General features: G+C 34.8%; 1 protein-coding gene across 1 annotated transcript; it reads left to right on the plus strand.

The window, feature by feature from the left end:
* Positions 1–222: 222 nt before the first annotated feature.
* Positions 223–11916, plus strand: LOC131054911 (ATPase family AAA domain-containing protein At1g05910-like). The gene is made up of 11 exons (XM_059214980.1): positions 223–348; positions 7262–7312; positions 7428–7532; positions 7641–9437; positions 9571–9759; positions 9912–10054; positions 10329–10574; positions 10681–10867; positions 10975–11040; positions 11156–11399; positions 11507–11916. Exons 1-11 carry the CDS (start codon positions 223–225, stop codon positions 11914–11916), a joined length of 3564 nt encoding a protein of 1187 aa, XP_059070963.1.
* The last annotated feature ends 12908 nt before the right edge of the window (positions 11917–24824 follow it).

The raw sequence follows: 24824 nt of genomic DNA on the forward strand, positions 1-24824 counted from the left end.
CGCTGTCTTAACAACAAAAAAACAAAGAAGAAGAAAGAGTCGCTGTCTGCAGATCGCTGTCTGCAGCTGCTTTGTTTTGTATGAGCTATGGATGGAAAAGCGTCAACCTCCCCTTCGCCCGCAAAACGCAGTGGAGAGTCAAAGAAACAGAAACAGAAGGAGAAGAAGAATTCGCAAAAGAGAGCCCTGCGCAAGAGGCAGAATCTCAACCACAGCCTGCAGATGTATCATGACAAGCATAAGCACGAGCATAGTCCCAAGCTCAAGAAAAGGTGCCTTGTATCGGCGTCCCGCCTCGCCGAAATGCTGCAGCCCACACCTAATCTACGCAATGCAGCTTATTTAAGTGTAAGTCAATCTCTTACAATGCGTCTCTGTTTTAATTTTTGCAATGGCTTAGGTTTTGTTATGGAACATAACTGATGTCTTATTTATAAATTTGGAGCGGGTAGGGTTGTATAGTTCAAAGCAACATAAGGTAAATGGAAAAAACAAATCATCTAGTGGAAAATGCTTGCATGAGTGTACTCTCATACATCAAAATGGTGTCTTGTTTGGTGGTGATCTAGTATAGGAGTTGTCCTAATTTTCTTTTTATATGTCTATGAAGTTATCTGATTGTCCATGAACTTGAAGTTTGGAAGATATATAACTTTTTCAGCTTTACATAGGGTAGAATAATCCCCTGCTCCAGGGGCATTTGCTGTTATATTCTTAAGTCTTAACAGCTTCAGTTGATATCATAGTTAATGAACACTTATTGTAAAGACATGTCAATAACAATGCAGTGTTTGTAGCCAAATGAAGAAATAAATCATATAAATGTAAACCAAATTCTTTGTTAATGGTGGACATTATTATAATTTCTTGGATTATATTTCATGCCTGTGTGCACTTCATGTCTTATGGTACTTATGTATACTTGCTTCATGCCTTAAGTGAATTCATGTGTATACTTCATGTGTACACTTCATGCTTTACATGTATTCGTGCCTTATGTGTATATTCTATGTTTTGCATGGATGCTTCTTGCCTTATGTAATTCATTTGTATACTTTGTACTTTACACCTTACGTGTATTCGTGTGTATGACTCATGCCTTATGTATTCATCCGTATGCTTCATACTTGATGTATTGGATTCATTCATAAAGTGTTTCTGTATACCTTTCTCATGTATGCTTCCGCCTCTATGTGTATTGCCTCCCATGTGTTCATCCATGGATGTGCTTTGTATCTTATGCAATTGTTTCATGTACTTTTGTAATGTCCCCTTTTTATCAAATGCCCTAGTTTGCCTAAAAGTCAAATTTCCAAGGAAGTAGGAGATGGAGTAGGGTTATGTACCAACTTAGATCACCTCAATTGAGGTCCTGCAAACATGTTAGATAATCATTGAAATATAATTAAACAAAACATTGTTAGATATACTAAGTAAAACATAGATCTCATTACTAGGATTTAGGAACATTAACTTGATTATAAGATAAGCAAAACTTAATGATGGATCTCAACCATAGGGAGACTACGACAAAGGGGTAGGTTAGGGTGCCTGAATGTTCCTCTACCCTAGGCCCAAGAGCAGATCTCTGTCCCTCTTGGCCCCATGGGACCATTCAGTCACTACCATGGGGTGGCGTACCTAGTGAGGAATCCCGTAGCCGTTCCCCTCACCATGCTACCTTTATCTTCTGCCCTATAATATGAATTCTTTAACTCCCATAGCCAATCATGATAGGGAAGTTCGGATGACCGCAGTAGGGTGTCCTGAGGATCCTTCCCTCCGAAGCCCAAGGGCAACACTCCTTGTGCCCCCTTGGCCTCATGGAACCATTCAGTCACCACCATGAGGTGGCGTACTTCGGAGAGGACCTCACCACCGTTTCCCCTCCTTGTATCTTTATTTCTTAATTATGGTTGACAGTATTAAACAACATATACAGATTATGCATTATTGCCTTAATTCAGTATAAGAGATTGTATGATCTCATATAAAGATTATGCATAGTTGCCCCTATTAATACACTCAAAATTATATGAACATATGATTTCTTAACTAACCCATATGCTGTTCAAAGAGTAATTCAAGTAGTCATTATCATATCGTTAACTGATATTCTTTTCATACCAGATCGCAGATAGATTATTAATATATGTTGGCTCTCGATATCTGAATTTGTCTGGCTTTTTCCGATGATGATCCGAGTCTGATTTCTTTCATCCCCCCTTTTGAATTGCTAAGACGATCTTTTTATATCCTCTTTCCATGCTAGAGAGTCATGCTCTTTGACCGCTGCCTATTCATATTTGACTTTTGCTAAGAGATGCCTTGTTTGATTGAACTGTTTCTCTTAATTAACTAATAGTTTGTGAATAGGATCGTTGCACCATAGGAAAGGAAAGGTGGATCCCTTAAGGCTGATGATAATTAACAAACCCTACTGTATGTTATAGGCGATCAAAGCACATTGTTTGATTTTATAAAATTGTTAAGTCTTACTTTGTAAGACAATTTTATATTCAGATTTGCTGATAAGGGATGTCAGATCGGGGGGCATGACAGTCTACCCCTCCCAAAATTGCTTGTCCTCAAGCAATAGTAGAATGATCATGAATCCTAACCCACCTTGTACTTCTCAAATATCATCATAAGTTGTAGATTTGAATTAAGACCCACGAGTTTCCTCCTTTAATTGAAATAGTTCCAAACTAGCAAGATTTAACTTAAGACAAGTTTTCTCTCTTCTAGAGGAAAAGGATCAAGGCCATCCAATTGTACTTGGAAAACTAATTAGGTTGGCAACATGTTTGCACGTTCGTTATCTTGGTGAGTCTTTTTCTCTTGCTATTCTCATATTCTAGATTTTATGGTAATCATAGATACTCATGGAGTAGACATACATCGAACATGGAGTATGCACATGATCCATAATTACTTGACAAGGAAGCTTTGGCATCTTATGAGTTGACATATTACAATTTTTATTGAGGAAATCTTAGGAATATGAGGGCATTGGGATTGCTAGATTGGTTCCTCCACAAAGCTCCATTTGTTAATTATCCCCTTTTCTTCTGATGGGCTGCTCTTAAGACCTCCTTTGTCGTATCTTATTTTCTTGTTCAAGCTACCCTCTACTTCTTCATCTGATGTTGTCCCTATTATACGTAGCTGGCTTTTCTTCCCGCATGTGTCCTAGTTCCCACTTCTCTTTGCACTTGTAGCACAAGTGTTTACTTTTAAGGCCCCTTCAAGTGCAATTATGTCCAGGCCCCCATACCTCTTTACATTTAAAGCATAACTTTTCTTCTTGGGTTTCATCTTGTTTACAAGTGTGTCCCTGTTCCCATTTCTTCTTGCAATCAAAACATAGGCCTTTCTTCCTTAGTTCTTCTCGTTCGTCATGGGAGAGGTAAATATTCTTGTTCTTGTCCTTTTCATAGAAGTGCTTATCTCTTGATGTTGTCCTTTTAGAATGATCCCACCCCTTGGTTTGAGCGGCCTCCAACCAAGTAGCTTTAAGGATTGCTTCTTGGAGAGTAGATGGATCAAAAGCACTCACTAGTCCTCGGGTTGCACCGGTTAGTCCTTCTATGAATAGATAGATGAGTCTTTCTCAGATATTCTAGAGACCATAAGTGCTAATCTTTGAAATTCTGAGATATATTCCTCAAGAGTTCCTCTTTGTCTTATCCTCGTGAATTCCTTGTAATATTTTTAGGGATGGGTGTGGTCAAATCTCTCGATAAGTCTTCTCTTGAAGGAATCATAGGTCCTAACATTCTTGTGATCTTGTGTAATTAGGCCATATGATGCCACCATTCATGTGCTGTTCCTTTTAGGTGTAGTACGGCAAATGTGATAACATCCCTTTCGGTCATAGGATAAAGGGTGAGGCGAGTCTCTAATTTTTGAATCCATGAATGAGCTGAGATTTTCCTGGATCCATCGAAGTTGGTAATGGTCATTTTCCCCACTTTGTTTTGTATCTCCAAGTTAGGCTGTGTCCTCCTTTTCCTATAGTTTCTCCTTGCATCAGCCTCACAAAATTCAGAGAAGGGAATGCTTCTTTTAATTTCAGGTTCTAATCTTGCGTATTATGCAGCAAGTTCCCTCATGCCAGGGATATGGGTTTCTTCACTACCTCTGGATGGCTCTTCCCTAAATAGAAAAGGTGATGCATTTGTTCTACGGGTGGACTCCCGGGTGGTCCTATTATTATTCTCTGGTTGACTTGGAGATCTTTCCCTTTCATTCCCTGGATTTGTCCTAAGATTGCCTATGGTGGTTGTTATGTTTTGTAGGGCCTGAGTAGTTTGCTCCATAAAGGATCTAAACTCATGTTCCATGGCTATTGTAGCTTTCCTTTTTTCTCTCTCTAGAGCCCTTAAGGTTCGTTGGCTTAATTGCATCGATTAATTCCCTCAGGCTGGCAGGAACATGCTCTGATACCACTTGTAATGTCCCCTTTTTATCAAATGCCCTAGTTTGCCTAAAAGTCAAATTTCCAAGGAAGTAGGAGATGGAGTAGGGTTATGTACCAACTTAGATCACCTCAATTGAGGTCCTGCAAACATGTTAGATAATCATTGAAATATAATTAAACAAAACATTGTTAGATATACTAAGTAAAACATAGATCTCATTACTAGGATTTAGGAACATTAACCTGATTATAAGATAAGCAAAACTTAATGATGGATCTCAACCATAGGGAGACTAAGACAAAGGGGTAGGTTAGGGTGCCTGAATGTTCCTCTACCCTAGGCCCAAGAGCAGATCTCTGTCCCTCTTGGCCCCATGAGACCATTCAGTCACTACCATGGGGTGGTGTACCTAGTGAGGAATCCCGTAGCCATTCCCCTCACCATGCTACCTTTATCTTCTGCCCTATAATATGAATTCTTTAACTCCCATAGCCAATCATGATAGGGAAGTTCGGATGACCGCAGTAGGGTGTCCTGAGGATCCTTCCCTCCGAAGCCCAAGGGCAACACTCCTTGTGCCCCCTTGGCCTCATGGAACCATTCAGTCACCACCATGAGGTGGCGTACTTCGGAGAGGACCTCACCACCGTTTCCCCTCCTTGTATCTTTATTTCTTAATTATGGTTGACAGTATTAAACAACATATACAGATTATGCATTATTGCCTTAATTCAGTATAAGAGATTGTATGATCACATATAAAGATTATGCATAGTTGCCCCTATTAATACGCTCAAAATTATATGAACATATGATTTCTTAACCAACCCATATGCTGTTCAAAGAGTAATTCAAGTAGTCATTATCATATCGTTAACTGATATTCTTTTCATACCAGATCGCAGATAGATTATTAATATATGTTGGCTCTCGATAGCTGAATTTGTCTGGCTTTTTCCGATGATGATCTGAGTCTGATTTCTTTCATCCCCCCTTTTGAATTGCTAAGACGATCTTTTTATATCCTCTTTCCATGCTAGAGAGTCATGCTCTTTGACCGCTGCCTATTCATATTTGACTTTTGCTAAGAGATGCCTTGTTTGATTGAACTGTTTCTCTTAATTAACTAATAGTTTGTGAATAGGATCGTTGCACCATAGGAAAGGAAAGGTGGATCCCTTAAGGCTGATGATAATTAACAAACCCTACTGTATGTTATAGGCGATCAAAGCACATTGTTTGATTTTATAAAATTGTTAAGTCTTACTTTGTAAGACAATTTTATATTCAGATTTGCTGATAAGGGATGTCAGATCGGGGGGCATGACAACTTTCAGCATGAATTCTTTTTGTTTTGAACGAATGCCCCTTATCTTACATGTTTCAATGTGATTGAATATGCTTAGTTATTCCATGAGTATGCTTTATGAGTACTTATAAATGGGGTGATTATTTTAAATCACCTGGGCCCTTCTTTTTGCAAACATGGGTTTCATACTCCTAATAACATGGGAAGGACAACATAGGGATTACTGAAACATGACGATGCTATGAAAATCTATAGGATGGAAGAATGTGTAAGAGTAATATAGGAAGGAAGAATGTGTAAGAGTACAATTGCTCAAACCATGAGGTGATAATATAAGAACTTGATGAGTATAGAGATTTTGCCCATAAATCGTCATAAGAGGAGAAAGGAAACATGTTGAGAATGCAGTCAGACAGATAATATTAGCCATGTTCAATTTATTCGTGATATATTTAATACCAATCTACCACCTAAGTTTACCAATACGTCAATATCCAATCATAACAATCTATATGGTTACAGACTGTACGACACGAAGGAGTGATACCAGACTTAATTAATTGAGATCTTATTCATTACCCACCTCTATTTGGTAACTATGATGTCAGTGACATTCACGCCGCCCACTGAAATTTCTCATTGACTAAACATTTTCCAATATTAATACATACTCTTTATGGATGTTAAGATTAAGCCAAGTTATTATTATTAACTTCTCATGTTGTCATCTAGATCAAACATCTTGCACATTCTCTAATTAATACAACCTCTACATTTTGGGAAATTTATCCCTCTAATTGGGGATTCAGACATATTCATCCAACAAATTATAAATCAATAAATTTAGACATATCTCATATATGTATTCCTCTCATGAACAGTATGTAATGATGGAGTAAAATCATCATTTGTGGTTTCCTTACAATAACTCCTGCAATCAGAAGTGATACTCAAAAACAGTATTTATCATTTCACAAACTGCTTATCACAAATTGTTATGTTCAAAATTTGTACCAAGCGTGACTGAACATAATCATCTGCCACGATATCAAACCCCTTTACAAATGTTATAGCGTTTTATCATCTCTCGAGCCAAGGTGTTAGGCTACAACTACCATACAAAACAACAATGTTCAGTGAACAAATTTCTAAGGGCCCCATTCTATAAGGCATAGTCAGCATGATAATCTCACAATTAAGGTGTTAGGCTACAACTACCATACTAAAGCTCTATAATTTGTTTATGTAAGTTTTAAATTGAGTCTATTTTCTTCTTTGTTTCAGTATGCTAGTGTTCTTCAGTATTTTACTTGGCAGAGATGAATATTTATGCTGATTTAAATAATAAATCATTTTTACTTTGAAAATTTTCTTCGCTTCTCATTGATCTGTGCTTTTTGGGTCATGGATACTTGAGACTTTTATTTATTACAATACATCCGTCATTCTATGCTTTTTTATGTAGATCATTGTGGATTTCTCATTTATCTGGTAAAAGCCTCTAAATTATTTTGATTTCTTTTCTCAGGTGCATAAAACTGCTGGTCCTTCGAATCAGACAGAGAGCATGAACGTGCAGGTAACTGATAGAGTTCTCAGCTGCTCTTTCCAAGAAATTTGTACTCGTTACGTTGTCAAATATGTAGGCATCTTTCATGATTAAATTTGTATGCTGAAGTTGCTTATACTGGCAGTCACATATGTCCACTCCACCTCGTTCTACAAGAAACAGGACAAATTCTGTCAATTTAGAGGATTATGAAACAGATAACATAGACACAGAGGATGCAGATCTGATGGTAGGATTTTCTCCAATCTCCATTGTTTCTGGTTTTTGTGAAGATATAACTTCTCTTGCCTAATACTTTGTTGCATAATTTTTTAAGTTTGGGTATCAATGGCTGCAGAGACGAACATATCGGCCAGCTACTATTAAAGTTGAGAATAACCCTAGCCTGGATGAGCAGTCCAGTCCAATGCAAGAGAAGAGGACAAGAGATACTATATCTTTGCCACGGCGAGAAGGACTTCGGCCTCGAAAGTCAACCATCCGACATTCTTCTCAAGATTCTGAAGACCAGGAATGCACAGAGGAGGAAGATGATAGAAATAAAGGGGAGGCTGGGGATGAAGGAGAGGAAGATGAAGTTGATGAAGTTGAGGAAGAGGGTGAGGAGGGTAAAGAACAAGAAGGAAGGAGACGGTATGCTCTCCGAAATCGCACTGAGGCGAGGAGGTTTTCTCTTGAAAAAGAAGAAAACCAACGACTGCAGTCTCCACCACGAAAAGTACTGCATAAAGGAATGGGAATAAAAAATGCACGTGATGCGAGACGAGGTGGCTCAAGGGCGGAAAAACATCGTTGTGCACAAAGAGTTGATGATTCAGATGATTCTCTTCTTGTGGATGAGATGGATCAGGGTCCTGTTGGTTCGTCATCATGGATGCATGTGGGAAATACAAACTTTGGTCAGCAATGGGTTTGTGGCGGACTTGACATGCATAACGCAACTGCATGGGGTTTGAAAGTTGCAGCATCTGGATGGGGACACCAAGGTGATACGTTTGGTTATGGAGGTGTAGGTGCACAACCTGCTGAGCCTAGTTCAAAAGGTGGAGCTGACATTCAACCCTTGCAAGTTGATGAAACAGTGAGTTTTGATGATATTGGAGGGCTTTCTGACCACATTGATGCATTGAAAGAAATGGTTTTTTTCCCTCTTCTCTATCCTGATTTCTTTGCAAATTATCACATCTCTCCTCCAAGGGGAGTCTTATTGTGTGGTCCTCCGGGAACTGGAAAAACGTTGATTGCAAGGGCTTTAGCATGTGCAGCTTCCAAGGCAGGACAGAAAGTAAACTTTTACATGCGAAAGGGAGCTGATGTGCTCAGCAAGTGGGTTGGGGAAGCTGAGCGGCAGCTGAAATTACTTTTTTTGGAAGCACAAAGGAACCAACCATCCATAATATTTTTTGATGAAATAGATGGTCTTGCCCCAGTGAGGTCTAGTAAACAAGAACAAATTCACAATTCTATTGTATCTACGCTTCTTGCTCTAATGGATGGTCTAGACTCTAGAGGTCAAGTAGTGCTTATTGGAGCGACAAACAGGATTGATGCTATTGATGGAGCTCTTCGTCGGCCTGGTCGGTTTGATCGTGAATTTGTATTTTCCTTACCTGATTGTAAAGCACGAGCTGAGATATTAAAGATCCACACAAGAAAGTGGAAGAATCCTTTATCAGAGGAAATAAGAATGGAATTAGCAGCAGCTTGTATGGGGTATTGTGGTGCTGATTTAAAAGCTTTGTGCACAGAAGCTGCAATTAATGCTTTCCGTGAGAAATATCCTCAAATATACACTAGTGATGATAAGTTTGTCATAGATTTGGATTCTGTGAAAGTAGAGAAGCATGATTTCTTGGAAGCTATGTCTACTATTACTCCTGCTGCCCATAGAGGTGCAACAGTACAGTCAAGGCCATTGTCCCCAGTAATAGCTCCATGCTTACAAGGACAACTAAAAATAATCAGTGATTATATTTCTGATATCTTCTACGTAGTGGCCAAGGGTGATAAAAAAGATTCGCTGAATGACAGTTCTCGCCATCTTGCCAAGTTACTTGGATTTCCCTATGGTTCTTCCATTCCATTTGTTTACAGACCAAGACTTCTACTTTGTGGGAAGGAGGGTGCTGGCTTGGTACGGTTAGAAATTGCTTTCATAGATGTTTACACATCTATAACATGAGTCTGTTTTTTAAAACTTTTGAATTGGCTGGCTTCTAATCTAGCTACATTTCTGAATGATGCTATATTTCTACTTTTCTTGCCAGGATCACATTGGCCCTGCAGTTTTACACGAATTAGAGAGGTTCCCTGTGCATTGTCTTGGGCTTCCATCACTTTTGTCCGACCCAAGTGCACGGACCCCTGAGGAAGCACTAGTACACATTGTGGGAGAAGCAAGGAGGACTACTCCTTCTATCTTGTATCTGCCTCAACTTCAACTTTGGTGGGAGACGGTGTGTATATCATTACATTAGTACACTTATACTTTTAAAGCTCTACGCCTTTGGGATTTCCTGTGATATATTTGAAATCGCTTTGTTTTTATTGCTAGAGCTTCCTAAAATGACTATATATCTGATTTTGTTTGTTTCACTGAGCTTCATAGGCCCATGATCAGCTAAGAGCTGTTCTACTATCTATACTGGAAGAATTGCCATCAGACCTTCCTTTATTACTTCTTGCAACCTCCTCTGTACCCTCTGATGAATTGGATGGAGAAGCTGCATCCTTGTTTGGTCGTCGCTATATGTATGTATCAAGGACATCATTGTCTTAGTTTTTGTATTTTTTCTGCTTAGTTTGTTCAAGATTATGCTAAGGCATGTGAATCCATTCTGTATAGCATTGAGTACCAGGTACCTCGTTAGCTTCCGGCTCTGTATAAATTGAATTTGTCATTGAATTGAGTGTACATGAATTCGATGGTATCTGGTACACCTTGAATGCATTGCAAATTTTATTTTGGTTTAGTATAATAGAAGTAAAATCCTGAATGGATTACATTCTTTTGCTTTATGTGCAGTTACCAAGTAGAAAAACCAAGTTCAGATGACAGGTGTAGATTCATCTCGCAACTGGTTGATGCTGTTCTTACTATCCCTGATCAACAAGTAGTAGTTACTCCTAAAAAGAATGTTTCTAATCCTGAACTTCCAAAGGTACCAAAAGCAGCAAGAGGACCAAGTGAAACTGAGCTACGTGCCAAGGTAGAAGCAGAGGAGCATGCTATTCGACGACTCCGAATGTGTCTTCGGGATGTCTGCAGCAGGTTTTGTAGTGATGCATCAATCATTATTTGATTCATTTGTTGAGGATGTGTTTACCAAGTGAAAATTAATTTTGAGTGCTTATATGTATCCACATACAATGTGCAGACTTCTGTATGAAAAACGGTTCAGTGTCTTCCATTACCCTGTCATGGATGAAGACGCTCCTGACTATTATGCAATAGTTCAAAATCCAATGGATATCACTACTTTACTGCAGCGAGTAGATAATCGACGTTACTTGACATGCTCAGCATTCCTGCAAGATGTGGAACTAATTCCAGCCAATGCAAAAGTAAGCATGATTGGACATGCCTATGATCCTATCAGCTTTATGGGGTTGAACAAAAATTTGTTTTCCATTCATTCCTGATAATAACTATCATTAGTTTTGCATAACAGGCATATAATGGTGATGACTACAATGGAGCTCGAATTGTCAGCAGAGCATATGCACTAAGGGATGCGGTATGGTTAAATATGCTAATAATAGAGACATACAGTAATCGAAGTTCAAATGTTTTATGTCAAGTAGTAAGCATTTATTGTTCACTTTGCTAATCCTTGTCTTACGCATAATCAGATTCTTGGCATGCTTTCCCAAATGGATCCTGCACTAGTTGCCTTTTGTGATAAAATTGCTGCTCAGGGTGGGCCAACTCGTTTGTCAGAGGATTCAACTACAAATTTTCCTTCGAATCCTGTTGCTCAACCAGTTCATATTACAAGAGCAAGTGAATGCTTACGCAACGTTCAGCCTGATATGAATGTATCTCAAAGTTACGAGGTCTTGAAGCGCTCAAAGCAGAATAGTGATCCTGATCAAGGTGGAATTATGCTTTGCACCATGCCACCTGTAATCCTTTTTTATTTTGGATATTTAGAATTAGAAGCACAATTGTATTGAAATTCTCAGAATGTGTTTTTTCTACAGGTAAAGTTGTGGCTGGGGACTCTGATCCATTTGCTGAGGACAGATCACAACCCATGGAGATTGATACACCTGGGCAGAATACTCTAAAAACAAAATGCCTTCATGGTAGTGTGACAAATGAGGCATTTAAAGGTGTGCAGCAATGTGAGGCAAATAATCAAGAAGAAATAATGAATCAACCGGAACACAAATCCTCTTCCAAAGTGCCAATAAGCAATCACTTGGCAGTACAGATTGAATCAATAGAAGATAATTTTGTGAAATGTACCGAAGGTTATGGAATCTCAGAACTTGAAAGACTTTATGCTCTAATTTGTCGAAGGGTGATATCCTTAGCAGATGCAAACAAACCTACAATTATTAAATTCTTGAAGGACTTCTCATCTGATGAAAGCAATTTTCATAGATAGTTTTGTAACCGAATGTCCTATGAAGTGTTTTTGGGGCTCTAATTTGTCGAGGGGTGATATCATTGAAAGATGTGGACAAAACTATGATTTTTAAATTTTTGAAGGACTTCTCATCCGATGAAAGAAATTTTTAAAGAGAGTTTTGTAACGGAATGTCCTATGAACTGCTATGTTACCAGAAACGTGACGGGAGAACTTCGTTTCGCGTTTTCCCCGTCGCGAACGGCGGTTTCCAAACTGCTGTCTCACAGTCAGAGAAATTTAAAGGAGTGAATTTTGCAGTGAAGACCTTAATCCTGCTACAGGGGAAATAAGAAAAGATATCATTAATATTGTGACATATGCACAGGAAATCTTGGTAATACATAGGTTTCAGTGAGAATATGCTCACTTTGTAGACAGATTTCTTCATGATATTGTTCTCTTTCAGGTTGAATAAATTGATTTTTTGTTGTTGTCTCCATGGATGAGTGTGCATTGCTTTCAAATTGATATGTCAAGGACATTGATATTGGTCTTCTTAGTCTTTCTGAGTTGCATTTTCCATTTACTGTCTTCATTCAAGGAATGGATTAATCTGGTCTAAATGGAATATGGAGTAATGTATGTTCATCTTTGGATTTCTCGGAAGAATTGCAGAAAGTGTCTATTGGTGGGAGTGTTTCTATAATGTAATAATACAAAGGCGCCCCTTGGATGTGAATTTGTAGTGTCATGATGAGTCTCTGCATGGTTTGGTATTTGACTTTGTTGCCCGGATGAAGCACTGATCTGAGTAGTTATTTGTTCAAAGGTCTAAGCATTCATCGGAATTCAAAGATGAATCATTTGAACACTTTATTTTCAGTTATGTTCTTTGCTTTGTTAGCTTAGGATTCTCCATGTTCTTTGATTTAAGAAGTGAGATAGTCAAGAACACTGTCAGTTTGAGAAAATCTTGCATATTATTTTATATCTGCTTCTTGTTGCTGAATAATATATCATTTTTGATAAGGGATACCTTTAGGTCTAGCAGAGCCTAAAGAGCAAAAGGTGTCAACCTTTGGGTTGAGTTTTGTTCATTGGCCAAACTAACATTTAAAATCAAGAATAAGTAATCGCAAAGCTTTAGGTTTTAATGGGTGCAATTTTGGAAAAAAAACGTCAGCACACTCGACTTGTGACTACACAAGACTAATGGTTGTGTAAGCGCAACTAGGCATTCTACTACTATTGGAATTAGTATGACCAAAAATGTTCCAAACAAATTACAATGTAATATTGAAAGAATTTTATTAAGATGAGAGTAATAATATTAAAAATCACAGCTGTGAAAAATTTAAGATCTTTTTGAAATGCTGCATGTTTGATGTTTGTGGTTTGTGATTTGAACTGCTCGATTAAAAAATCTCTGTTTAATGCCTTTAGTACATCTTTAATTAGTGAACATTGACCAGCCAAAAAAAATAGATTGGTTCAATAGTGGATAAATGAATCGCACCATTTAGATATACTTCATCAACCTAATATGGTCCTAACCACCTTATTTGCATCTTGATCTTATGATCCTTATATTGTGAGTCATAAAGGAGAGTCCATTCACCTTTTTGCAACATTTTTGTCTTGATAAAGAGGTCTTTCCACTTAATTTAATATTTTCTCACTATCTCAATATGATGGAAGGTTTCTCTTAAGATAAAATCAAGAGCATTAAGTTGCATCATTCTCTTTTTTTGGGCTGCTAATAAGTCCATAATGAATTAAAGTTTTTACCTTAATGTATTGTGTTCAAACTCAATTGGAAGGAAATATTTTATCCCATAAACTATTTCATATGGTGTAAACAAGTTGTAGTCTTAGTAACAATCTATCAAAGAAATTGGCCTATGCCATATTTAAGTACCTTAGTAATAAACTATCAAAGCCTCTTTGATATAAAATATCACCAAGGATAGTGAAGTATGGTGTACATTGGAGGAAAGTTTTGTGTTATTTATGTGAAAGGTTAAGTGGTGAAGTTTGACCATGGTGGTAAGCGTAAATATCATGATACTAGGGCGAATAAGGACCAATAAGCTATCATATAAGTTCAAAATTAGGGACATTGTGTGGGTATTAATAATTTCTCAACAAGAACTTAGAATGTCGACTATTCTATGGCATATCCAAGACACATTCAATTATGGCTATAGTATCATCAACTAGATTGTTTTTCCAACTAGATCTGCAAGAAATTATTCTTGAAACTATTTGCCATGTATTTGTAGGTGATCAATTCATCATATTTTGTTTGATATTCATTATTAACCTTTTTCACTATTAGTTTAGAATAACCATGAACAAGGATGTGTTGGATATTCCATTGAATTGTTATATTAAGACCAACAAGAAAAGCTTCATATTCAACAACATGGTTTGCACATGGAAAGCTAAATCTAAATGCTTTCAACATCGAATTTCCTTGAGTATAAACAAGATTCAAACGCTTGCTCCATGACTAGTACAAGAACAATCGAGACATAACTTCTATATAGAGGGCTCTTCAATAGTAAAGATAGATTCATCAAGATTATCTATAGCGAATGGATGATTATCTATAAGAGGTGCCTTAAATGATTGATCCATAGAAACCTATGCTTTAATTTCTTTTTTATCTTAAAACTTACTGTCAAATTCACCTAACAACGTTACCCTCTTAGCCATATTAATTGTAAGAGAATTTTTGAATAAGAGGCATTTGAATGGATCCAATTAATAAATGAGATTTGCTTGGTGACTAAGCATGTAATGTCACAATTTTTGTATACAAAAAAGACTACTAAACATTACCGTTCCATAGAAATATAGGAAAGCTCATTTTTCATGAGTGTTTGATTGATAATAGATTGTTTTCTCACAATCTTGTTTATCATTTTGTGCTAAGAGTGCGCCCAAGGAGACTAATATAGTTGATATGTAGAAGTATGTGATTATTTTAATAGGAGACATAAGAACCGTTGGTGATGCAATATAGTCTTTGATATGATCAAAATATTCTCAGTAGGATTCATTCCATTGAAACCCACCATTTTTCTTGAGAAGGTGGGGAAATGGTTGACATTTGTAAAAAGTTGTGCTATTAATCTTCATATGGCTAGTAGCTTTCCTTGAAGTCAATTATATTATTTTAAAATTTTAAAGGGGTGGCATATCCATGATAGTTGCAAACTTAGAAATATAAACATCTATATATCATTGAGATATAATAAAGATCAAGATTTTTTTGATGTTATACCAAAAATAAATTTCTTGGAACTAATATATATATATATATATATATATATATATATATATAAGGATTCAAATATAAATTCAAGGACATGAGTGGTATTCTCTTATTTTCTATTTTCCCATTTGAAATATCGTCTAAATAAACTTCCACAATTTCTATGGAGCATGTCATGAAATGTAACTATCATTGCCCTCTGATAAGTAGGTCCCACATTTATCCATCTAAAGGTGTCACTTGATAGAAAAAGATACCTCAGGGGAATTATGAAAGAAATTTTGTGTTGGTCTATAATAACAATTCAAATATGATTACAACTCAAAAAACTATCCACAAGTGATAGCATTTTATAACTAGCTTCGAGATCAATAATTATGCCAATGTTGGAAGGATGAAAATCATCTTTTGGGCAAGATGCAATAACATATTTGAAGGCTATACATATGCATATTCCTTTTATCTTTTTTGACATGAATTATAATGGATATCCATTCAAGATAGTCAATTGGGAGTATGAAGTTAACATTTAAAAGTTTTTGTAGTTCTTCTTTGACTAGTAGGGCAATTTTAGGATGCATCTAATGTAGTTTCCCTTAATTGAAACTTAGCATTAAAAAAACCATGCATGGAGGTGAACCAAAATAGAAGGGTCCAATCCAAACATGTTAGCATAGGACCAATAAAAATATATGAACTGTGCTTTGCAAAATTGATGACACTCTGTGTTCTTTTGGAGGATTTTAAGATGCAAATATATAGATTATTTTTTATCCCCAAATTTTTATGAATACTAAGAGGTGGGGGGGGGGGGGGGGGGTGAATTACTATGCCCAAACTTTTAACAAAACTCTTAAACAATTTTACTACAGACTAGTATAGTAGTTTAAACAATAAACCGATTAAAACACAAACAAGCCAAATAGAAAATAGAGAATTCACCCACATAAGCACAATCACCATAACACAAGATATTTTGACATGGAAACCCAAATGGGAAAAACCACGGTGAGTAAAACTCACAAGTCAACTATTTGCAGAATAGTAACCAGACCGGTTAAGGTCAGATCAGTTAAGGTCAGCCTGGTTAAGGCCTTACAATTTTCTTCATCAGAGCAGATCTTGTTAGGAATCCAGATCTCTGTTAGGAGATAAATCCTGTTAAAGACTACCTTGTTAAAGGATTTCAGATTCACAACTGTGAACCACCTTGTTAGAGAATTTACAAAAGGTTTGACTGAGCCTACCCGGTTAAGGATTTTAGACTTGTCGAAGAGATTAGTAATCAACAAGTGAATGATCTAGACAATAACATAGAATGCTTGATTAGATCCTTGACAACTCTTTGTTAATGCATTGCAACATTACTTTAGTCTTCTATCCTTTTCATGTTCAATCTTTATCGCACGATGCTTCTATAACAACTCCACTTCTTCAACATACATACACACATACATTCATTCCTATAAAAACCCTAGACATGATGTCCTTAAATAGGAAGCTGATTTCATGTCGGTCCAATGAGATTGGATTACAATTTCCTAGGTTCAAAGCATCTAGACACATTTGGTAACACGACACAGAAGCACTGCCAAAGTGTCAGTGGATGATAACTCATCACACTCTACCATTTTACTTCTTAAGCACAATATACCGATAAACAAAGACTGGTAAACTGGAACATAGTGTTCTGATAAAAAATATTGACTGCCGCTAGGGGTCCTTGTTCCGCTTGAGGGCTTCATACCGCTTGAGGTCTTCAGTCATGCTTTGACCGGAAAGCATTTTATGCAAAACATCGATAGTCTTCTACAAACAAAGACTATTCATTCAATGGCATATAATACCGGTGTGAACAATACAACACATATTACCGGTGGAGATTAACTCATACATAAAATAAGTGTGTGTCCATAAATGACAATCACAACTAAACATCATCAAAATACCAACAAATTTATGTCTTTTTTATTTTCAATCAAGATTGCTAAGTGATATTTTCATTGTGGAAGTGCTAGGGGAAGATTGGATTCCTCATGTAATAAGGCCTCTAAGAATTTTTTATCACTAAACAAATCTTTATTTTCATCTTTTCTATGTTTGATAGCACATTAGAGAGGGTTTCTCTAGGGGATTTAAAAAAAAAAAAGTACGACTAAGGAACTCTTCCTCTTCCCCAAAATAGATAGTGGTATCAAGATTGATTTCAAATCATTTTATATGATCTCTCATTTTAATACCATTGCAGAGTTCCAAGAATTTGACAATTATCTCATTATCTTGAAATGTTTTTAAAGGCATGAGGTTTTGCTAGTCTCAATTAATAAATGACGCATATATAAGTTTTGTGGAAGAGATTGGTGATATATAAAAAATTGAAAGAGGCAAGATGGTCATCCCATGGTATTTTCAATATTGTCAAAGGTTTCCTTTGTATTCATAGAAGTTACACGGTGTACATTATTTTTCTAATTAAGTAGCATGCATCCTAATCAATGACAGTGAACATTGTATTGTACTTGAATCAATTCAAGAATATCTTACTCATGTCAACCTAATTTTTACAATTCATGTTTTCACATATATGTGTAGACATCTAGAATTGCCTTAACGCCCGTGAATGCCACTTTTACTAATTTTTCCTCTTAACTAATTAAATAATTTAAAAAATATTTAATTCATCCAACTTTATTTTCCTATTCTAAATTTAAAAATTAAAATTCCCTCTCTTCTCATAATTAAATATTTTTTAATTATTTAATCATCTTATTTTATTGTAATATTAATTGGATATTTTTATTATTTAATTAACCCCCTCATCCCATTTAATTAAATAATCTATAATTAAATATCTCTTCCTATCAATTTCTCACAATTAAACAATTATTCCAAATTATTTAATTTACCGGTTTATTTAATTGTCCATCCCTTTTCAAAAATCAATTTCTTCCAAAATAGATAAAATATTTATTTTAATTATTTCTCCTACAACATATGTTTAAAATGGCTAATTATTCCCTCCCATTAACTACCACCGACTTCCACTTCAACTCATAATCACCTTTTTTTGATCGAGCCAATTAATCTACCTCACTCCCAATCAATTCAGATAATAGCCTAGTCATCTATCCCAATACATCAATCAAGCCAATTGGCTAATCAGTCAGTCTGACTCACATGAGAAATCAACTCTCAATCAAATTGTCTCAACAATCCTCAGCCATTGATAATTCCGTTTCTATTTTAATGTGAATTGTTGATCAATATCATGAAATCTATAAAAGAAAACCTAATTATCATTCATCAATAATCATAGTCTTCAAATTTTTTTGTTATCATGTTGTAGGAAAAGTTTGACGATTTTGAGAGCCATCACATACAACACAAAAAGAAGGAGAGCAATGGAAGTCTCTTTCATGAATTTGACATTGGGTTTACTTTGTTATTGATTTTTATTTTTTACTCTTACATTGATCGCGATTGAGAATTTAGTAGTTGATTTGAGTTTGTGGTTTCTCGTTTGATCTATTACATGTTTCACATTTTATATTCGTTACATTTGATGAACCTGATGTGAAATCATGCATTAATTAAATCTATTTTGTGGGTTTTTAAATCTTACAAGTTGCAAGTTTTATGTGCTGCATTCATGGAATCTTCACTACATTTGCTTTAATTGGTAATGCAATTGCAGGTTGCTATGCCACATTCACATAAAATAGTGACGTGTACACAAAGGAAAGTGTCGCACACACATAAATTCACAATGGGGTGACCCCACAATACTTGGTTACACTTTTTGGTACATCTTGATTTTTGTTGAAATCATACATTTTTTAAGAAAATATAGTGATTTAAGCTAGAAGAGGTCCCATTTGAAGTAATTAATTGAGGAGAGTTAGATCAAAGGCTCTTAGATCAAAATTTCTTGGATAGAGTCTCTCTACTTCTAAATCATACCCGCAATGGAGTCTCCTTCGCAACTATCAAAATGTTGATTAAAACCCACCTTTACATTAGGTTTTGGGGGTCAAATGAATTCATTTAAAATTTTTGAGTTTTAAAGTATTTAGTCCTTATTATAAGCTTTCCAAATAGTATAATTTTAAATATATTTAATTTCCTTAATATATTTATGTTTTATTTCTTATGAATTTAGGTTTTTCATCAAAAATTAAGGACATGTTTCACACATGTGGAGAATTTGAAAAATAGAAAATAAAAATTGTACAAAAATATATTTTCCCTAGGTATTGATATCCTCATTTCAACACAAAAAGAAGAAGCTAATTTAAATGCATAAAAAAAGAGTTATGCATTACAAAATATGCATCTGTCCAAATTACAATTACTCTATCTTCAAAAATTAACTAAAAAAAATTATGTAACAAAAAATTATAAAAAAATGTCCATTCACTAGATATCAGTGTGACAATTCCATATTTCAAAAGGCAAGTGGGAGCATTGGAGAAAGGTATTAACATCCATCACAAGACAAACTACATAGGATTAATTTTGTTACATGTAGTTGAAAATGCCCTTGCAGGTCCGTGTATACAAAAAATTGTAAGCGTAGAAAAGGAATATGAATTATTTGATAGATTGCCTCAAAGAAATAATTTCTCAACCCCTTGATTGTAGGGGATTAACAAAATGGATTTGTTGAAAAGGCTTTAGAAACTTGCAACCCAAATTAAATGGCAGGTGTGAAGTCAGAGTCTATAATATAAAAAATAGATAAAATGTCATTATAGGGGCGTAACATCTTCAAACATGAGGCCAATGCGGATAAATATTAAAAGGGTCTAATATATTCTTAAAACTAAGCTTATGATGAAGGTCTTTAAACCTAAACATGAATTAAGCTTTGTCTCTTAATAATGAAGTTTTGATGTGTTCCTTAAAATTTTAATTTCTATGCATCAATGATTAATATCTTACCTTAGTCCTAAATTATGAAACAATATGTTCATATCCAAGTCAATTGTTTGACTTTGATGCATTACATACTATACACATTAATGTTCATGAGTGAATATTAAAATACTAGGAATTTCTTTGAAGATAAAATATAACTTAATTACATGTGACCACTATAGATCCAAACTCAACAGAAGGTCCGTATTATCTAGCTATTAAACATAACATTGATAGCTTGTAAACCAAATAATATGAAATTTTATACAAGATTATAAAGATCACGCATTTTTAAATTCTCTACCAAATGACCACGTAACAATCTCTAGGGCCTATTAGTATTAGTCTCAAATCTTAATACCATTTTTGCATAGATGTGGCCAATAAATCTACTCTAGATCAAATTCTTATCAACTATTGAATTCGTTTTATGCCTTGTATTTTTCATACATTATAGAGAGTTGGCTATTATAAATAGTATGTTCTATACATGCTAATCAAATTCCTTCTACATGACCTTATCTATTGAATTAATTAGACTTTTGTTTACGTATATAGAGACCTACAACATCTCTAATGGGGCCAAGCACAAGTTGATAGTTGAAACACCTAAAAAGTCAATAGCTATCATTCTCCACTCGTATAATAGCCATTATTTGGTATTTATAAATTTATTATGATATCAATAGTGACCACAAGAGTGACCATGTATGTCCAGTCTCCATTAATGAGTGGCTTTAAAACATAATGAGGCATCATGGTTAATTATTTCTTAGTTCTTCTTTCTACCATGAAATACCTAGGGTACTAATAAAAATATACCCTTCTTATTGTCTAATGTGATTTAGCACAACACACAAAGTATAAAAACTACTAAAATCAAAATTATAAGCAACTAATGATTACAACTATTGGATTTGACCATATAACTTCTTGATTATGGGGTACTACCCAAGAAGATACCTTAATAGTGCCATCACTAGATCATGTATTCTCTTTTTATCATAGATAAATCTTCAAGGTGATCAACACCCTTGGTGTAAAAATAGGGATATTATTAAACATGCATTCGTAAAAGTAAAGCCAGAAATTTAAATGAAAAAAAAAATCGAACCCAAATTAGATCATACTTTCATTATTCAGATAAGAAATTTCCATAGACTATAACTTTTATCATTCAGGTAAGATATTTCAATAGACAATTACTTGTTTTGTCAAAGTAGGAATATTGTTGACCTTTACAATAAATGTGTGGTTTTGTATTCACAATTATACTAAGTTCATTCAACATTATAATTGTGGGATATTACTATACAGGTTATCTTGTTTTATATATGTGTAGAGTGATATTTATATAGTTTTATAGTATTTTATTTCAATGCTTTGTTTGTATCATTTTAGCATACGATTTGATTATTTTGATGTATTTATTAATTTAAAATTTAGTTGATTAAAATAGTATATTTTATTTTCTTGTTTAGAATCATGTTATTTCTTACTTGAATAGCTTATTCATCGTCAATAAAATTATACAGAGGATTTCTACAGACAATCTTCATTATTTTGGACAAGTTCCCTTTGTGATCTTGTATCTCCATTTTGTATCGCATTCTTAATTTTTTCTGATCCTTGAGGATCTGGGCTAGACCAGAGGTTTTCTTCCCTCCATTCTTTCCTACCGGTGCCCACACCGAATGGAGGTGTAAATGTAATTCTATCTATTTTTTAAAAATTAATAAAATTCTTTGGCCTCGACCTTTTATCGATAAAAAAAAATAAAAAATACAAATTTTCATATTTCAAATCTAATAATTCTCAGATCCAACCATTACTCACTTATATGAATGCCAAATTTTAATTTCATATATTGAGTGTGTACATATTTTAAAATTTCATCCTAAGACATTTTCACATTATTCAAGAATGTTTTGATAGAACATTGAAAAAATTCTTCTCTTTATTTGCATATGCATGTCATTCAATCACATCATAAATCAATCTAAAGTTAACTTTCTTCTATCAATTATCATCCATTATCAAGCTAACACTTAAAGGTACATTCTAGTACAAAACTTCAATTGGCTTACATTTGCAATATTAGGCACTTGATATAGTGATGTTCATTTTCCTATTGGTGTAAGGGCATGCTTTTGGAAAGTAAAATTCTACAATTTATGAAGTTTTGTAAGTAAGCTTTAGATTGTGTGTGGAAGAGGTAAGATCATGCAATGGCATAAATAGTGCCACGAGTTCTTCATGATTGGTAAAACCACATTGTTTGCACATAATAGCAAAAAGATAGAGCACAAATGATTATAGTCAATGTAATGTCCACATGATAGTTGTGCATGAGTGATAGATGACAATCAAACAAGATCAATAATTAATTTTGGATGTCATTAGATCATCTAACCAATATTAACTATAACATTTTTAAGATTAGCAATGTATGTTGTGGACTTAGGGCATTAGATAAAGTTTATAACTTTTAATGTTGGAGCTTACTACATTGGTAATAAAATTCGGGTTTTAGCCACTGAATTATTTTATAATACCTTTTTGAGCCTAAGAAACTATGCAATATCTCATTATAAAATTTAATAAGTATTAATTTTGTGTATATAGTCAAGGTCTTGTCATTGTCCTTACAATAGGAGTTGAACCTAAATATTCATATAGTCAAGATTGGATATGTATATATTTTATCTATAAATGTCTATTCATTGTTATTTAAGTTATTGAAAAGCATTGTTCTCATACCATCTCCTTGTTGAACACACCACAAGAATGAGAGGGGAGGGGGGGAAGGGTAGAAGTGGGGGGGGGGGGATTAGTCTGGACCTAAAAATTTACATAATTTCTAATCTTAAATTAAAGTTCAAGTCGCAACTATATAAAATTACCGCAATAATAAATCATGAAAGCACAAAGCACAACAAACACATGAGCACAAGATCTAAAACAATCCTTGGAGTAATTTTTTGGCACATCACTTGGAGGGAAATTTCTGAACAATCCTTATAGGTTGCAAGTTAATGCAATTTGGCAATTTTATGTAATAATGGCTACCATAAGAATAATTGGGAGAATAAAAATGGGGGTCATCCAATGGTGCTTGAGGGCCTTGAGACATTTCATGGTCTTGATTAGGAGTTGCATGAACTATATCATCAAGTGAAGATTAGATGACTAATTCATGTGATTTGATAATGAATACAAATATGCAAGCCATTAGATCAAAGCAAGATCAATGGCCACCATTCTCTTTGCTAAATTTATATTATAAAATAACAAAAAGGAACTTATATAAGATAAATATCATCATAGGGGCATAACATCCTAAGAAGAGTGCATGTCCTAGGGGGATAGAGGCAAAATAATAATGAAAATGTTGAATTGACAAATGTTACCCCAAATATGAAACCCTTGGCATGAAATATCACACAAGCCTTGTTGTAGATTGGGTGAATTCACACAACATGTTAGTGCATGATTTCATTAGGGAGAAACACAATGTAGTCGAACATGATTTTTGTAACAAAGTTGTATGCTTGAATGCTTTTCTCCTTGAATGCATACTTGAACTTGAATTGCTTGATTATGCTTGGTTGAACTTGGTTTTAGAGACTTAGAGTTTGAAATGAGAGAGAGAGAGAGAGAGAGAGAGAGAGAGAGAGAGAGAGAGAGAGAGAGAGAGAGAGAGAGAGAGAGAGAGAGAGAGAGAGAGAGAGAGAGAGAGAGAGAGAGAGAGAGAGAGAGAGAGAGAGAGAGAGAGAGAGAGAGAGAGAGAGAGAGAGAGAGAGAGAGAGAGAGTTGTGTTTATATGTAGCTTTTAAACCTTTTCAAAATTAATTTTCAGGTAAGGTTAATAAAGGTAAGTAAATTCCCACAATTTGCAAAGTCAACATTCATCTTTTGAATTTTGAGTCTAATTTGTTTGAACAAGGGCACCCCACTCTATTCCTAGAAAAATGAGCCATGAAAAAGGTTGTGAATAGGGTAATGCATCAGTTTTAAAGAAACAATCGTAAAACTAAGTTGAATTAGGCATAAATTACTTGAAAAAATACCAAAGTGGTTCCAAACCTAGTGTCAAATTGTAAAGGTATACAATTTACGATAGTACAATAACTTGTTCAATTTTTTATGTGAAGTTGTTGAACTTTTTTTTTTCATTGTCACTTAGAGGCCTAGTTTGGCCCATCACGATCCTTACGGAAATGTATTTTATGGTTTGAAAAAACATGACCACTTTTTGTGGCCCCCCTTTTTCTCACCATTTAAAAAAAAAATTGTAGTTTAGAAAATAAATTTGGTGCATTATAACTCTTATTTTCATACATTTTCAATTTTATAAGTCTTTCTTTTTTTAAAAGAAAAAAGTGGCCACTTAAGAGCCCCATTTGGCCCCCCATTTTCATACACTTACTCCTAATGAAATCTTATATATAGATAGTCCCCTATGGAACATATAAGATTCTTTTTATATCTCCCTCAACCACAGTTTTTAGTGCTTCTATTTTCTAATGACTCTAGTGTGACTTGCTTTCTCAATCATTTTATCTTTTTGTTTTGTTTTGTTTTTTATCTTTTTATCTTGGGTTTTCTCACTAACTTGTCCTACATCCTTTTTGGTTATAGAAAATATGTATTGTCTCAATCATGCCTATAATCAATGTGATATTTTATTTAAATTCTATCTAATTATTAATAGAGTAAGAGAAGGTCCTTATCCGCAATTTAATTA

Source organism: Cryptomeria japonica, unplaced genomic scaffold (genome assembly GCF_030272615.1).
Source record: "Cryptomeria japonica unplaced genomic scaffold, Sugi_1.0 HiC_scaffold_36, whole genome shotgun sequence".
Classification (NCBI taxonomy): Eukaryota; Viridiplantae; Streptophyta; class Pinopsida; order Cupressales; family Cupressaceae; genus Cryptomeria; species Cryptomeria japonica.

Bases quoted from the DNA above. Each gene is read 5' to 3' on its own strand.
- LOC131054911 (XM_059214980.1), top strand. From the start codon at position 223: ATGTATCATGACAAGCATAAGCACGAGCATAGTCCCAAGCTCAAGAAA. The intron at 10,055-10,328 runs GTATGTATCAAG...CTTTATGTGCAG, and splicing joins TTGTTTGGTCGTCGCTATAT to TTACCAAGTAGAAAAACCAA. The intron at 11,041-11,155 runs GTATGGTTAAAT...ACGCATAATCAG, and splicing joins CATATGCACTAAGGGATGCG to ATTCTTGGCATGCTTTCCCA.